Below are 16,628 nucleotides of genomic sequence, written 5' to 3'. Positions count from 1 at the left end.
CCTCCCCCAACCGCCAGACTAGCCTGGTGCGGGGGCCGCGCGCGAAAACGTGGGGGAGAAGCTGAGGCTGGAGTCGCCCGTGGTGGCCGAGCCCGCCGTCTACCCATGGCTGCTGCTGGTCTACGTGAGTGCCGCCCGTCCCCTCTTCCCGGACCTCCACCTCTCTTCCCCCACGGCGCGCGCTGAGCCCACCGAGTAACGGAGCGACTCGAGTCGCCAGACCCTCTTTGGAGCCCCCCTTCCCGCCCTGCCTGGTTCTCCGCGGCCGTTTCCAGCCCCCGCGCGCAGGGTGGGCAGAGGGGAGCCGGGGCCGGCCGGGGGCACAGACTCGGCAGCGGGGACCCCGCGCTTCCGAGGGGCGCCCGAGCCGGTCTGCCGTTGGCCCTGTAGGGCTGGGGACCCAGGTCCGCCCCCCCGCCCCCCGGCCTGGACTGCCGGCGGGCTTGCCCTTCCATACTTTATGATCTGACACGTCGGGTTTCTTTTTCCTGGCCAGCTTTACCATTACCTGACCAGCTTTCCCAGCATCCCCTGATAATGTGTTAGATATTCAAGTTTTAGGGCCCGGTCCCAGCCCTATGGAATCAGCAACTCTGGTGGGGCTCAGTGATCTCTGTTACAACAGGCCCTCCAGATGATTTTTATTCACCTTAAAGTTTGAAAATATCTGCATTGTCAGCTGGCCGAAGCGTCCACCAGCAGGTGAAGGGGAGTGGCGCCTGGAAAAGATAGGGACTAGCCAAGGTAAGTACAGTAGCATTTGCCATGGTAGTAATGGAGAATGCCTTTTCTCCACTGGTTGGCACAGACTAGTATCTGGGAGCAGTGGCAGGGTTATTTAGGATGCTTTACATTGCAGTGTAGAGTGACCGCTGTCCTGGTTTGCCAGGGACTTCCCCTGTGTGAGCGCTTAAAATCTCATCCTGGCAAACCCCTTAGCCTTGGGTTTGAAAAACTTAGGGAATAACATGAAATTTAGGGGAAACATGATCTAGGTTTTGGGCAAGTCACAAGTGCTAATTAAAGCTAAGCAAGTATGGACAACATCTAGCCTTCTTTACCCCTTTGCGGGGAGGTAAATCTTGATTGGGTGAGAGGACTTATTGTTAAGAGATCTTTGTAGAAACATCCCCTTCTGCTTAGTCCGCTGGTTCTCCGTTCTGGCTAGACATTGGCATCGTCTGAGGAGAGTTAAAATGATTGTATTGGTCTAGCATGACCAACCGTCGGTGTGAGGGTTTTTAAAAAGTGCTTCAGAGGATTCTAATGTGCAGCCAAATTTAGGTGCCACTGCTTAAGCTTTTGAACCGCTGCTACGTATTTTCACCTCATCTTGCTGTGAGAATATCCAACTGTAGTTGAGGTTTGTTGTTTTTCTTTTTCTTTTTTTAACTGTCTTATTATAAGATTTACTGTCTTAAATAAGATTGAATGGACAGAAAATCCTGCTAGTCCATCTGGTATAGCTGGATACCCAGAGTAATATCGTTAAGATATGTACCTTTTAAGTATTGTGACTGGCCTTTTAAAAATTAACATATGCATTAAATTAGTATTGATAGTATAGATCTCTTTCGAAGTTGTCATGTTGGGGAGCTATACCTCTAATCTGCTGCCATTGCTAAATATCTGGACACCTCTTACTAGGAATTGCTTTTAAAAATCTTTAGGGATTAAAACCAAGATTGCTGTATTATTTGTACTGGGACCACAAAAACCTCACAGAGTTCCCCCGCTGTACCTTCTACCCCCATCTCTAACCCTTGGCAACTTCTAATCTGTTCTCCATCTCCACAGTTTTGTTATTTTAAGAATAATATGTAAACATAATCATGAATTACTTAATCTTCGGAGATTGGCTTTTAAAAACTTTTCCCTCGGCATCATTCCCTTGAAGTTCATTTCAATTTTTGCATATATTAATAATTTGTTCCTTGTTGTTGCTCGGTAGTATTCTATCATAAGATTTTATCACAATCTGTTTCAACATTCACCCATTGAAAGACATTTGGGGAGTTGCCAGTTTGTGGCTATTAGAAATAAAACTGCTATGAACATTTATGTGTAAGTTTCTGTGGGAACTTCATTAAGTTTTTGTTTCTTTTGGATAAATGCTCAAGAGTACAATTACTGCATTGTAGGGTGAATCTACTTTTAGGATTAAAAGAGACTGTCAAGCTGTTTCTCAGAGTGGCTAAACCATTTTATTTTCCCACCAGTGATGTGATATAATTTTTCTACGTACTCGCTAGCATTTGATGTTGTCACTATACTTTAATTTTAGTTATTCTCTGATATCTCATTATGGTCTTAATTTGCATTTCCCTGATGGCTAACGATGTTGAACATCTTTTCATGTGCTTCTTTGCCATGTGTATATTCTCTTCCATGAAATGTCTGTTCCTGTCTTCTGCCTATTCTCTAGTTGGATTTTTTTAAGTTGTTTGGAGAGTTCTTTGTATATTATAGATACAAGTCATTTGTCTCCTATGGGATTTTCAAATATGTTTTCCCACTGTGTAATTTGAGCTTTCATCCACTTAAAAGGATCTTCTATGAAGCATTTTTAACTCATTTTGATGAGATCCAATTGATCAGTTTTTGCTTTTATTGATCATACTTTCGGTGTCAAGTCTAAGAATTATTCACCTAGTTGTAGATGCCAAAGATTTTCTCCTATTTTTTTTTTCTAAAAATGTCCTGCTTTTACATTTAAGATTATGATCCACTTTGATTTAATTTTTGTGTAAGATGTGTAAGGTTTAGGTTAAGGTTCATTGTTTGTTTGTTTGTTTTTGTCGAGGGATGTCCAACTGTTTCAGTACCATTTTTTGAAAAGTCTATTCTTCCTTGATAGCTTTTGCACTGCTGTCAAAACCAAGTTAAATGTATTTGTGTCAGTCTATTGCTGGGTTCTCTGTTCCATTCCATTGATCTATGTATCTACCCTCCATCACTACTGCGAAATCTTGAAATTGGGTAGATTAATTCCTCCCATTTTAATCTTCCTTTACAAATTGTTTTAGCTATTCTTCAGCCTCTTCCTACCATATAAATCTTAGAATAAGCTTGTCTATATCCACAAAAACCTTGAGGGCATTTTAAGAGTAATTGTATTAAGCCTCTTAACTTGGGGAGAATTGACAGCTTTATTATGTTGTGTTTTCTAATCCATGAACAAGGTATGTCTCCCTATTTGTTTGGGACTTTTAAAATTTTCTTCATCAGCATTTTGTAATTTTCAGTATAGAGGTCCTATAAATGTCTTATTGGGCTTCTATTTAAGTATTTATTTAGGTCAGTTGTAAATGGCATCACATATTTTTATTTAAGCTTCTACACATTTGTTATTAATATATAATTTGATAAAATTGTGTGGATCTTGTACTCTAAAACATTTACAAACTAATATTATTTCTCAAGCTTTATGTGGATTCCTTGGTATTTTCTCCATTTAGATTATCATCTCATCTTCAGATACAGACAGTTTTAGTTTTCCTTATTCAATATAATAGGATATATTACTATTCAACATTCAGGAGGATATATTCCTTCCTATTCAACATAGTAGGAATAGTTCTTTCATCTTTTAAATAAACTTTTTAAAAATTTAACTTTTAAATTTATCTGTTTATTTATTTTTGCTTTATTTTCTTACTAGAACCTCCAGTAATATATTTAATAAAAGTGGTGAGAGCAGATATCGGTGCCTTGTTTCTGATCTTACAGAGAGAGCGTTCAGTCTTTCACAGTTAAATATAATGTCGGTATAGGTTGTTTGTAGATCATCTTTATGAGTTTCAGTATGTTCCTTTTCTATTCCTAGTTTGCTTGGAGTTTCTTTTCTTCTTTTTTTAAAATCATGAATGGGATTGGATTTTGTCAAATGCTTTCTCTGCATTAATGATTAGGATCACATGACTTTTCCCCCTTAGTCTATTGGATATGGTAGATTACATTGTTTGATTTTCAAATATTTAACCAACTTTGCATAACTGGAATAAATACCACTTGGTCATGGTATATTATTCTTTTTATATATTTCTGGAGTTAATTTGCTAATATTTGGCTGAGGATTTTTACAGCCAATTTCATAAAAAATACTGGCCTGTAGTTTTCTTCTTTCTATACTATCCCAGTCTGGTTTTGGTATCAAGGTAATACTGGCTTCATAAAATTAATTAGGAACTGTTCCCTCTACTTCTGTTTCTTATCAAGTCATGTAAAATTGGTGTTAATTCTTTAAGTCTTGGGTACAAGTGAAACATCTAAGCCTGAATATTTCTTTTGGGAGTTTTTAAATGAAAAATCAGTGTTTCTCATAGTTACAGGAAAATTGAGATTGTCTCTTTCATCTTGGCTGAGTTTTGGTAGTTTTGGGTGTAGACGCATTGGTCCATTTCATCCACATTTTTGAATTTATAGTGTAGACTTGTTCATAATAACTTGTCCCTTATTAACCTGCAGGATATGTCATGGTATCCCTGGTTGCATTTCTGATATCTGTGATTTGTGCCATCTCTCTTTTTATCTTTATCAGTCTTGCTACATCTTTCTTGATGAGATTGTTTATTTTGAAGAACCAGCCTTTTGTTTCATTAATTTCCTCCCCCCCCCATTTTCCTGTTTTCAGTTTCATGGATTTTTGTTTCATCTTTATTATTTCCTTCTTTCTGCTTGTTTAGTGTTTTTTCCTCTTCCGTTTTTACTATTTTAATATAGAAAATTAGACTATTTCTTTGAAATATTTTCTTTCCCAATTTAGTGCTATAAACTTCCCTTTCAGCATTGCTTTCACTTTATTCCACAAATGTTGATCTGTTATATCTCCATTTTCTTTTATTCTATGCATTTAAAAATTTTTCCTTGACTTTTTACCCATGAGTTATTTGGAATTGTGATGTTTAGTTTTCATGTGATTGAAGATTTTCCTGTTGTCTTTCTGTTATTGATTTCTAGTCTGGTTCCATTATGGCTAGAGAACATACTCTCTATGATTTTCATTCTTTTAAATCTGCTAATGTTTTTTTTATCACCCAGTGTATGGTATATGAGTGAATGTTCCATGGACACTTGAATATGTATTCTGCTTTTATTGAGTGTGTTCTTTAAATGTCAGTTATATCCTGTTGATTGATGATGTTTTCAGTTCTTCCATACCCTTGCTGATTTTTCTCTCTGGGAGTTCTATAAATTGCTGTGTTGAAGTCTCAAATAATAATTGTGGATTTGAAATTCTCTCCTTTTACCTTTTTCAGTGTTTGCTTCATGTGTTTTGAAGTTCTGTTGTTTGGTGCACACACATTTAGTATCACTAGGTCATCTAGGTGGATTATTCCTGTTATCTTTATGTAATGACCCTCTTTGACCCTAATAATTTCCTTTGCTCTGAAATCTACTTTATCTGATATTAATATAGCCATTCCTGCTTTTTCTGATGAATGTTCACATGATATACCTTTTTCATCCTTTTACTTTGAACTACCTATATCATGATGTTTAAAGTAAGCTTCTTATAGACAGTATAGAGTTGGATCATGCTTGTGATTTTTTCATCTACTCTTTCAATCTCTGTCTTTGACTTGGTTATTTAGATCATTTACAGTTAATGTAATTATTGCTATGTTAAAGATTAGGTCTACCATTTTATTTTTTGTTTTGTCTTTTACCTTAGTTTCTCAATCCTGTGTTTCTCTTATTTTGCCTTCTTGTGGGTTACTTAAACATTTTTTGGTAAGTCCATTTTAATCTAATTTATTTATAATCATTTGTGTATACTGTTTGTATAGTTTTCTTAGTGGTTGCTTTTGGCCTTACACTATACATATGTAACTTATCATAGCCTACTGGAATCTGTCTTTTATTACTTCAAGTGAAGTTTCAAAATTTTACTTCCATTTAGGCCTCTTAATAGTCCCCAGTTTTAAAGTATGATTTTCTGTAGTATTTCCTCTATATACATTGAGAACCACATCAGATGGTGTCATAATTTTTGCTTTGACCATCATAGGGAATTTAAGAAACTCATGAGACTAATGATAGTCTCTTATATTTATCCCACTTGTTTTCACCCATTCCATTGTTCCCCTTTTCTTTTTGAAGTTGCCAGTCTTCTGTTATTGTTTTTTTTTTTTTATGTTTTCATAACAGTAGGTGATATCTGGGCTTTCCAGTGCCATTGGATATGAGTTTCAGGAAACACTGAGCCTGGCTCACTTAATGCTACTGAGTTGGAGGGTTTGTATACGTTGGGCCTGTTGGCACAGCAGATGCTAGCAGATTAGACTAATGCTGATGGGACTAGTGCCACAGGAGGATGCATTCCCATTCAGGCTATGCTGCTGCTACAGTAGATCAAATCCCCCTCTACCCCAAGTGTGGGGCAGTGACCTGCTGCTGTCACTGCTTCTTTATTAGGCTGCTTTCGCCTCAGGTGTGTGGTGGGATCCCTTGGAAGCTGCTGCTGCTGTGAATCACAGGGTTAAATTCATTTTAGAAATACTTAAATATAAATATATAGCCTGGCTCTTGTAGGACCTCTGTATTTGTTTTTTATTGCTTTCATACGAATTACCGCAAATTGAGTGACTCAAAACATCGTAAATTTATTACCTTACAAGTCTGACATTGGTCTCAATTGAGTAAAGTAAAAGTGTTGGCAGGATCGACAGATGAATGGATAAAGCTGTGGCACATATATACAATGGACTATTACTCAGCCATAAAAAGAAATGAAATTGAGTTATTTGTAGTGAGGTGGATTGACCTAGAGACTGTCATACAGAGTGAAGTAAGTCAGAAAGAGAAAAACAAATACCGTATGCTAACACATATATATGGAATCTAAAAAAAAAGAAAAAATGGTTATGAAGAACCTAGGGGCAGGACAGGAATAAAGACTCAGCCATAGAGAATGGACTTGAGGACACAGGGAGGGGGAAGGGTAATCTGGGATGAAGTGAGAGAGTGGCATGGATATATATACACTACCAAATGTAAACTAGATAGTTAGTGGGAAGCAGCCACAAAGCACAGGGAGTGGAATCCTGCAGTGTTTGCTGATGGGTCATTTTGGAAGAGCTGACTTTCAGTCTGAAGCTCTGCCTGTTTGCATCTGAAGAATCTGCATTTAAGGAGAGGGTGTATGAGGAAGGGGGTGTATGGGACAAAGGTGTCCTGGGTGCAGATGAGCCAGGACCTGACCAGCTGCCTTTTGGGTCCTCTGGTCCCATCTCTTGGTCTGTGCCTCATCTGCATCATCACTGTCCCCGCTGGCACCCCTGGGGTGTTGTTGTCTGAGTGAGATTCCCCTGGTGCCCCTGCTCTCCTCCCCTCCTCCTGCTGGTTGGGGAGGGAACTGCTTATTGTGTGGTCTGTACTCCTGAGGCACGAAGGACCCTGTAGCATGGACCTGCAGAGTGTGGGATGTGGTCCCAAGAGCATGGGGCCCACATAGGACACAACATCGGGGCATGACCAGTATTAGGGCTGCCTCATCACTGACAGGGAATGTTGTCCAGATCCTGCTCGGGAGGGTGTGGTGGGTGGCCTGGGACCCTAGAGGCCCCATTCCTATCCTGGAGCTTGGAAAGTGCATCCCCATGGGCTCCAGATTCACCCCATATCTCAGCCATATCCCTCTGTCCTGTCTTTGAACTCAGGAAAACGAGCTCTCTTGTCCACAACATAGGCCTGGTCCTGTTGGTATTAGGATTCTTTAAGTTAGGCATCCTGGGATAGCTCTTTTTAGGCCTGAGAAGGAACAACTCAGGAGTGTACAACAATTTCAGATGAAACTGATATTCAATGACTATCTCTAACTACTCGGTTGTTGACTTCTATTAGTCATTATTCTCCTGGTTTTAGCTCTGATGTGGGGATTACAGAGGAGTCAACATTTAAATCTTCATAATCTGTGTATTTGTAGCTTCAGTATCATTACTGACCCATAGTTTTTATGGTTTGGGAAGAGTTATTGATTTCATGTGTCATGTAAAGGATTCACAATGATGATAGGGCAATTAAGATTACAATAATGGCTAGTAAATTGTTCACATTTTCTCTACCTGTGCATCTATTCTATGCATATGAGTTAGTTTAGATGTCAATATTAGTGAAATGATATAGAGGACTAGAGAACTTATTTTAAAAATCACTATTAATGTGTGATGATGAAAATGTAAAAGTCCTTCCGTAATCGGTGATGTTGTATCTTGAGAGCCTAGATGAAACTGATATGCCTTAGTGATATACAGGATTTTAGCCTATGATTTAACTTTGACAAAGCTACATCACTTTTTACTTTTATCTCATTTATTGAGAAAGACATAATTGTTATGGTGTTGGCTTGAAACTGGTTGAGAAGGACTTGAGTCCTTCCTTATTTTACATTTACATAGGTAGGATGTTGAAACATAGGATATGGTGGAGGGCATTCGTGTAACCATTCTAGGTTAGGAGTAGCAATTTCCACTGCTAAGACTTCTTGTTTAGACGCAAATGCTTTTCAAAGTATGAAGATTATTAGCATTACTGCTGCTACTGAGATGAATGAGCCTAAAGATAAAATATTTCATGTTGTGTGTGCCTCAGGGTACTCAGACTAATGTAGTGACATCCCTGAGAGGCCAAGAAAGTGCTGCAGGAAGTCATATTTACTACTACAAATATACTTGTGAAGTGAATTTTTGCTCATGCTGAGTTAACTGTATAACCTGAGAATAGTGGGAATCAGTGTAGGAAGCCTCCTATAATAGTGAAGACTGCTCCCATGGACATTAGGTCATGGAAGTGTGCTACTACATAGTATGTATCCTGGAGGACAATGTCTGGGGATGAGTTGGCTAAGATGATTCCTGTCAAACCACCTACTGTAAAAAGAAAAACTAAAGCCTAAAACTCATAGTATAGTGGGAGGTCATATAATATTACCTCCGTGAACAGTTGCTAACCAGGGACTTCCCTGGTGACACAGTGGTTAAGAATTCGCCTGCCAATGCAGGGGACATGGGTTCGAGCCCTCGTCTGGGAAGATTCCGCATACCGCGGAGCAAAAAGCCCGTGCACCACAACTACTGAGCTGCCCTCTAGAGCCCGCAAGCCACAACTACTGAAGCCCACGCGCCTAGAGGCTGTGCTCTGCAACAAGAGACGCCACTGCAATGAAAAGGCCGTGCACCGCAACCAGAGAAAGCCCATGTGCAGCAACCAAGACCCAACGCAGCCAAAAAAAAAGAAACGAGAAAGAAAACTTAAATAAAGAGTTGCTAATCAGCTAGATACTTTTACTCCTGTAGGGATAGAAGTAATTACGGTAGCTGATGCAAAGTATGCTCCTGAGTCAACAGCTATCCCTATGGTAAACATATGATGGGCCCACAAGAGAAATCCTAAAAAGCCAGTGGACATGACTCATACTAGTCCCAAATAGCTGAAAGGCACTTTTTGTCCTAAATAGTATGTAATGATATGTGAGATTATAACAAAGCCTGGTAGGCCATGAATACAGACTTCAGGGTGACCAAAGAGTCAAAATAGGTGTTGGTATAGGATTCAGTCTCCTCCTGCAGGGTCAAAGAAAGTAGTGTTTAGATTTCTATCTCTTAACAATATGGCAATTCTGGCTGCTCGGACTGAGAGTGGTAATTATGTAATATGTCTATAGTTGGGAAAGATTAAACAAATACTGGTGTTTGGTATTGGGATATGACTGCTAGTTTTGTATTAAAGACTATAGTAATAAAAGTAATAGCACCAAGAATTGAAGAGACACCTGCTAAATGTAAGGAGAAAATGGTTAGGTCGACAGAGGCTCCTTCATGGGCCAGATTGCAGGCTAGAGCTGAATATAGGGTTCCACTTGTACCAGAACCAGCTTCTACTATTGGTGATATGAGTAGGAGTAAGAATGATGGGGGAAGTAGTCAAAAGTTTATATGATATATTGGGGGAAATGCTACCTCAGGTGCCCCAGTTATTAGTGGCCCAAGTCAGTTTTCAAACCCTGAAATCATAATGGGTACAACTATAAAGAAAATTATTACAAGTGCAGGGACTGTTATGACTACCTTACAGATTTGGGCATCTCCAAGTAGCGCTCCAGGTTAGCATAGCTCAGCCAGGATTAATATACTTAAGGCGCTGCCTGCTACTCCAGCTCAAGCACCAAATAGTAAAGATAAAATGCCGATATCTTTGTGATTTATTGAAGATAATCAGCAGTGTATGAACAGAGGTAAAATGACTGAGCTAGCATTCGACTGTAAATCTAAAGACAGAGATTGAGCCCTCTTTCTGGCAAACCCTGTGGTGAATCAACAGATTGAATTGTAACTTGAGAGAAGCAGCTTCAATTCTGCTGGTGATTTTCCTGCCTTTTTTTTTCTTCTTTTTTCTTTCTCAAAGGCAGGAGAAGTAGATTGAAGCCAGTTGACTAGAGGATTTGCCTGTTAACTAAAATTTCCTGGGGTTAAAACTCATCAATCTCGTAAGGATTTGGCTTAATTACAGTGTTTGCTTTGCATTCAATTGATATAGGAGAAAGTCCTGCAGTCCTTATTTTTAGAAATTAAGTAAATTGTACTTGTTTAGGGTTTTGAAAGCTCTTGGTCTAAACTAACCTAAATTCCTAGTCCAGCACTGATAGGATGGGTGTTATGGGTAGTAATCGTGTGGCTATTATGATGAGTAATGATAGGAAAGTTATTTGTTTTGTATGTTCAAATTGTTGTACTTTTGTGTTGTTTAATGAAGGGAATATAGTTAGTGATGTGGATTATGTTAGCTGCAAGTAGAAATATATGCTGAGGACTGCTGTGATGCCTATTAGTGTTGGTAGAATGATGTTATCATTTTTGTTATCTCTTGGATAATTATTCATTTGGGTCAAAACCCTGATAATGGTGGGCGACCTCCTCATGACACTATAATGCTGAGGATAAGGATCCTGATGGGAGGTGTTTTATCTCATGTGTGTGATAATGATACCCTTGTAGTACATGATCTGGGTATAAATAGGAAGAAGATAGTGTTGTTATGATATAAATTAGTATGTTTAGGATTGTTATACTTGGAATATACATTATAATAGCTGTTATTCATCCTATATGGGCAACTGATGAGGAGGCTGTAATTTTTTCCAGGTGAGTATGGTTAAGTCTGCCTCAGCGTCCAACTATGATTTATAATATCACTATGATTAACAGTATGTTTAGGTTGATGGATGGTGACATGTGGTATAAAACTGATAGGGGTGCAATTTTGTCATGTTGATAGCATCAGGCCTGCTGTTCATGGAATGCCTTGAGTTACTTCGGGCACTCAGAAGTGAAATGGGGAATGTCCTACTTTTGTGACAAGGACGATTGTCATGATAGTGGATGCTGCTGGATTAAAGATTTTTGTAATTCATTGTGTTCTTTGACCAGAGTATATTAGATTAATGATAATAGCCATTATAAGTAGTATTGATGTGGTGGATTGTTTTAGAAAATATTTGTTGGATGCTTCTGTAGCTTATGGGTTCATGTTTTTTATTAGAATGGGGATACCATTAACCAGTGTGAGCTTGTTACTACAATTATATTTCCTGAAATAATGGTCAGTAGAATGATAGTAAAAACAATGAGAGTTTATTAGTACAGGAAGGATATACAACAATATTTTGGGGGTATGGGCCTTGAAGCTTTCTTAGAGAACCTTACTATATAGCATTGTGGTGTAATGTGGTAGCATGGAGAATGTAAAATTCTTAGAAATAAGTTCAATTCCAGGAATAAGCGCATTTAAACCTCTATCATTTACTTTATCAAAGTAACTCTTTAGTCAAACATAATTCTTAAGTTTGCTGTGGGTTGCCTGGTATGATGACAGGTAGTGAAAACTCTCATATACATAGGGCTAATGTTAGTAGTAAAAAATATTTTTATAAGAGATGTATACGTTGATCATATCAAAATTGTGGGTAGGATGCTTGAATTCATAGAAAGGAGATTGTTAGATGTGTTTTAATGATGACTTGGGCTGTATATAATTCTGGCACGTAGGGATTGTCAAATGCTCCTAAAAATAGAATGTTGTGGAAATGTTTATTATAAGGAAATTGACATATTCTCTAGGAAGGACGGGGTGAATGGGCCTGCTACATTTTCTACATTGAAGACATATACAGGTTTTGATTCTACTTCTGTTAAATCAAGTGGGGCTTCATTGGATTTCTGCTACTGCGGAGATAATCAAATTCTGGGTAGGGGTCAGGAGAAAATTAGTCATAGGTGTTCTTGTGTAATAATTACTGTTGAAAGTGTAAATGATCCATTTAGCATTAGGACTGATAATAGAATAACTGCCAGCAAGACTTCATATGAGATTGTCTGTGCTACTGTCCGTAGAGCTCCAGTGAGTGAGTATTTTGAATCTGAAGCTCAACCAGATCAGAGGATGGAATAAATGGCTAGGCTTGATATGGCTAACATAAATAGTATGCCTACATTTATATTAGTGGATAAGATATGGGAAGAGGAATTCATGTTGTGAGAGCCATGGTTAAGGCTAGTATTGGGGCAATAATATATAAATTGATGATGTTGATGGTCATGGTGGTTCTTTAAGAAATAATTTGAATGTCTCAGTAATGGGTTGTAATAATCCATAGGGGCTGATGACTTTTGGCCCTTTCTGGATTTGTATATAGCCTAGGATTCTCCATTTAGTTAATATGAGGACTGCTATGGTGAATTAAATTGGGTACTTTGTGAAAGAATGTTGATTATAAACATATTCTTAGGAAGAGAACTTGAACTACTGCAGATAAATGTTTCAGTTTTACCTAATTACCGGGCTCTGCCACCGTAACAAACCCTGTTCTACAGTAGGGTATGTATAAATTAACTGAATGTAGATTATATCATCATTTGGTTTGAAGACATTTTGTAAAGTAAGCCGTATTGCTCTTGTCCTTTCATACTGGAAGAAATCTGCAACAGACAGAAACCAACCAGGATGACTCCAGTCTGAACTCAGATCACGTGAGACTTTAATCGTTGAACAAACAGACAATTAATAGCAGTTATACCATTGAAATGTCGTGATCCAGCATCAAGGTCATAAAACATATTGCCGATATGAACTCCAGAATACAATTACTCTGTTATCCCTAGTAAAACTTGTTCCGTTGATCAGTGTTTTAGAAGAACAGGTGATAAAGCATTTTGACTAGCTGGTCTAGATTTTAATCACTCAGAGGCAGTTTTATTCTCCAAAAAATAAATGGCGCACGGGCTCAAGGCACACCATCTTCAGTACTTGTGGCACGCAGGCTCAGTAGTTGTGGCCCACTGGCTTAGTTGCTCCGTGGCACGTGGGAAATTCCCAGACCAGGGATCGAACCGGGTCCCCTGCATTGGCAGGCGAATTCTTAACCACTGCATCACCAGGGAAGTCCCAGAATCGCAGTCTCCCTTTTAATATACCTTAAGCCCAAAGAATCCATGGAAAATTGTTACAGAAAATAAGACAAAAAAATATTGTAAGGACTATAACAGAAGCATATAATACACAGTTCATATAGACACATCCCAAGCAGTTACAAAGTATATTAAAAGGGAGGCTGCGATTTTAAAAAAATAAGATAAATTATACCCACAAACTCCTAGTCTTTCCTGAAACATTGCAATCTGAAACCCTATTGTAGGAAGCAGAAGATTCCAGGAGACATTCTACAAATGAAGGACTCTAAACCCTGTGGTTGGATAAGGAATTCTGGAAGGAAGGTATCCTCACCCAAGGAGAGCAGGTTCCTATACTTCTCTAACATCACACCCCTGTACAATTCCCATTGATCTTGGTCCAGGCATTGTCACTCCTCTTGAGAGAAATCTATGGCCACATCCTGGAATGGCAGCAGTCCCTGAAATTAAAAGTACACATGCCATGTGGCCACGGGAAGAGTTCATAATGTGACCCAAGAAGAAAACAGCAAGTTAAGAGAAGTGCTTTTAATTTAGAAGACTGTCTTCAATTATCCACTAATATATATATATTTACAAAGTAACTTTCTCTACCTTATTTGTAACTACAAGAAAAGAGTATGGCATGTGATCCACAAAACCAGTGTAGAGACTATACTTATCTGGAAAAGAAATGATAAAATGATGGTTTCAACACAGGCATATGCATTTTTGAGTGTTTTATTTATATCAAACTGGATAAAATGTGTGTATTTCTCAGACAGAAAAGACATGTCGAGGTAGAAATGTACCTTTCAACTATTCATGGGTACACAAGTACACTGGGGAGATTGTAAAAGTGCAGATCGTGATTCAGTAGGTCTGGTGGGCCTGAGTTCTATTTTTTCCTCAAGCTCATTTTTAACTAGTGATGCCACAGTCTCTGATTCATTAACCACAGTTGGGAATAGCAGAGACATAATTAGAAAGGTAAAAATTCGTATTTAACTTTGAACTTAAAGTGTTTTATGGATTTTACACCTTTAATAGAATAGTAAGCACAGCAGCAACAATCATTTGTGAATATTTACTATAGACTGTATCTTTCTTTCTTGTGTAGGATTCCAGGAAAAAGGCCTGGGCTGCGGCCACAGTGGGCGGGGCCCCCAGGCCGGGCCGCCCCTCCAGGACCCCCGGAAGGGCTCCTGGAGGCTCCAGGCGGCTCCTCCCCCGGCGCCGCCCTCCCTCCCGGAAGGCCTGGGGGCAGAGCGGTCCCACCTCCTCGCCCAGAACGATCCCGCGTTTCCGCAGAGCTGGAACTCCCGGCTCGGGGTCTCTTGCCTCCGCCGTCACTAAAGTGCCCCGGAGCCCGAGGGGAGGGCGGCCTCACTGAGGCTGCCGGCTCTGGAGGGGCCCCGGCCGCCAAAGCCGCGACAGTCCTGGGGACCGCGGGCCGGGTAAGTGGGCGCCAACCCTCCTCCTGGTCTGGTGCCCGGGCGTCAGTGCAAGACCAGCTTCTGAGGGGCAGGGGTTTGCTGCCACCCACCGCTGCTGTGCAGAAAGAGCAGCCCCTAGCGTTCTGGTCCCGGGGAACGTCGGTCCCTTCTCTCGCCCCTGCCCTCGGCCTGGCTCGCGGGGCCTGGTGGGCGTGGGGAGTGGGTCGGCCTGAGCGTCCTGAGGGGAAACGGGGAAAGGGAGGCGCAGGGTCCGGTTGGAGCGTCAGCGCCCCTCCTCCTGACTGCGGGGAAAGCGGCTGAAAACGCATCCCCAGGCTCGCAGGCCCCTTGTTCAGCCGAGTCTCTCTGCGCTCCTTCCTCCCTGAGCTAAAGTACTGGGGGGAGGGGACAGGGGAGGGGAATGGCGCAGGTAATGGGGAACATCAAAAGGTGATTGTTAACTAAGGAAAACCAGCTCTCCCAAGGTGAGGAATGTAGCGCTTTTCTTTGTATGGGAAGATGCAAGCGTCTGGGCTCACTGAAATCCTTCCTTTGATATGCACCTCAGCTCTCTGGGGCCAGCATTCTGTATTTGCATATCCTGAGTTCCTCAGGGCCCACCGGCTCACATTGGAGGGCTGCAAGTGCTGATGACTGTGACATCCTTTTTTTACTGATATGGCAAGAAATATTCCATTTCTTACAGGCTTGAGGGGCAGAGAGTGAAAAAGAGTAGGAGAATCTCACTCAGCATGTAATTTGGCATATATATATATATTTAACTGTGCTAATAGAGGCTCTCAATTCCAATCAATTTGTACTACTGCCCTCTATGTATTAATTTCATCAATATCATATGATAAATGCCTATAAAGTTGACGTAATCCATTTAAACAGGATAATGATTTTTAAAGGAAACATAATAGAAATATAACAACAAAACCCTTACCACCAAAGGCTGTGTGTGGAACAACCTAAATACATGTTCCATTGTTAAAATATTGAAAGATGTATTCAGTAGAAATATCAACAAAATGAAAAATAATAAGGGCAACGGAATGCTGAAATGTTGTATCTTTATCATTAAAGTGGCAGAAAATCATTTATTAGTAGGCAGTGAGGGCAGAGGATGCCTGATTTTTATATCTTTTTCATATTTGTGCAGTTGTTTCAGCAAGTAACTTAAAGACAAAATGGAAAAACAAGGAGGTTTGTGCCTGAGATCATGTTGATGAGAAACCAGGGATGGCCACCTTGTGCCAGGTGCGTGAAGTTTACCTGGCCAGGTAGACCGCAGAGCTCCTGAGAAGCCAGGGTTGGAATTCTTCTGCTGGGTGCCCCTTAGCTTCTGTGACTTGATTGATTTTGAGTCATGTTGGGGGATAGACCTGATCACAGGAAATGGGTGGAAATAGAGTGATTTGGGGAGCAGCTAACGACATTCATCACAGCTCATGGCCTGATTGAATTTTAAAGAAACAGGAAAACAAATGCTTCTTATGGAATCAGAGAATGTGAGGGCTGGACAATCCCAGAAAATGAGAAACACCCATCCCATTTTCCAGATGAGAAAACAGAGGCCCAGCAAGGTGAAATCCCTCACCCAAGTTGCACCCGTCTCTCCTCCCCACTACATGGTTCATGAAAGTAGGACTCTTCCTGTCTTGATCACTGCTGAACTCCAAACAGGGCCAGGCATCTAGCAGCTGCTTCAAAAATTTTGGTTGGGCTTCCCTGGTGGTGCGGT

At 40.2% G+C, this 16,628-nt stretch overlaps 2 protein-coding genes across 2 annotated transcripts in view; both read left to right on the top strand.

Moving 5' to 3' along the window:
* LOC309613783 (uncharacterized protein) overlaps window positions 1-16,628 on the top strand; it is a 629,462-nt gene continuing 612,834 nt past the window's right edge. The window contains exon 1 of the mRNA XM_082361122.1: window positions 1-124. Within this exon, the coding sequence (XP_082217248.1) occupies window positions 106-124 (19 nt within the window). The 5' untranslated portion in view covers window positions 1-105. The remainder of the gene's footprint in view (window positions 125-16,628) is intronic.
* On the top strand, window positions 12,803-16,113 carry LOC309613799 (uncharacterized protein). Its single transcript, XM_082361173.1, has 3 exons — window positions 12,803-13,792; window positions 14,566-14,902; window positions 16,047-16,113. The coding sequence occupies exons 1-3, from the start codon at window positions 13,722-13,724 to the stop codon at window positions 16,065-16,067; spliced, it is 429 nt and encodes a 142-aa protein (XP_082217299.1). The 5' UTR covers window positions 12,803-13,721; the 3' UTR covers window positions 16,068-16,113.

This window comes from Balaenoptera borealis, assembly GCF_965194805.1.
Source record: "Balaenoptera borealis genome assembly, chromosome: 1".
In the NCBI taxonomy this organism is placed as follows: Eukaryota; Metazoa; Chordata; class Mammalia; order Artiodactyla; family Balaenopteridae; genus Balaenoptera; species Balaenoptera borealis.
This window is presented reverse-complemented; position numbering and strand designations above follow the sequence as displayed.

What these genes read in the sequence shown, in the direction of transcription:
- LOC309613799 (XM_082361173.1), top strand. Translation starts at nt 13,722, where the DNA reads ATGAAGGACTCTAAACCCTGTGGTTGGATAAGGAATTCTGGAAGGAAG. An exon ending in TCCTCACCCAAGGAGAGCAG is followed by an intron (nt 13,793 to 14,565) that starts GTTCCTATACTT and finishes TTTCTTGTGTAG; the next exon opens with GATTCCAGGAAAAAGGCCTG. An exon ending in TCCTGGGGACCGCGGGCCGG is followed by an intron (nt 14,903 to 16,046) that starts GTAAGTGGGCGC and finishes ATATTTGTGCAG; the next exon opens with TTGTTTCAGCAAGTAACTTA.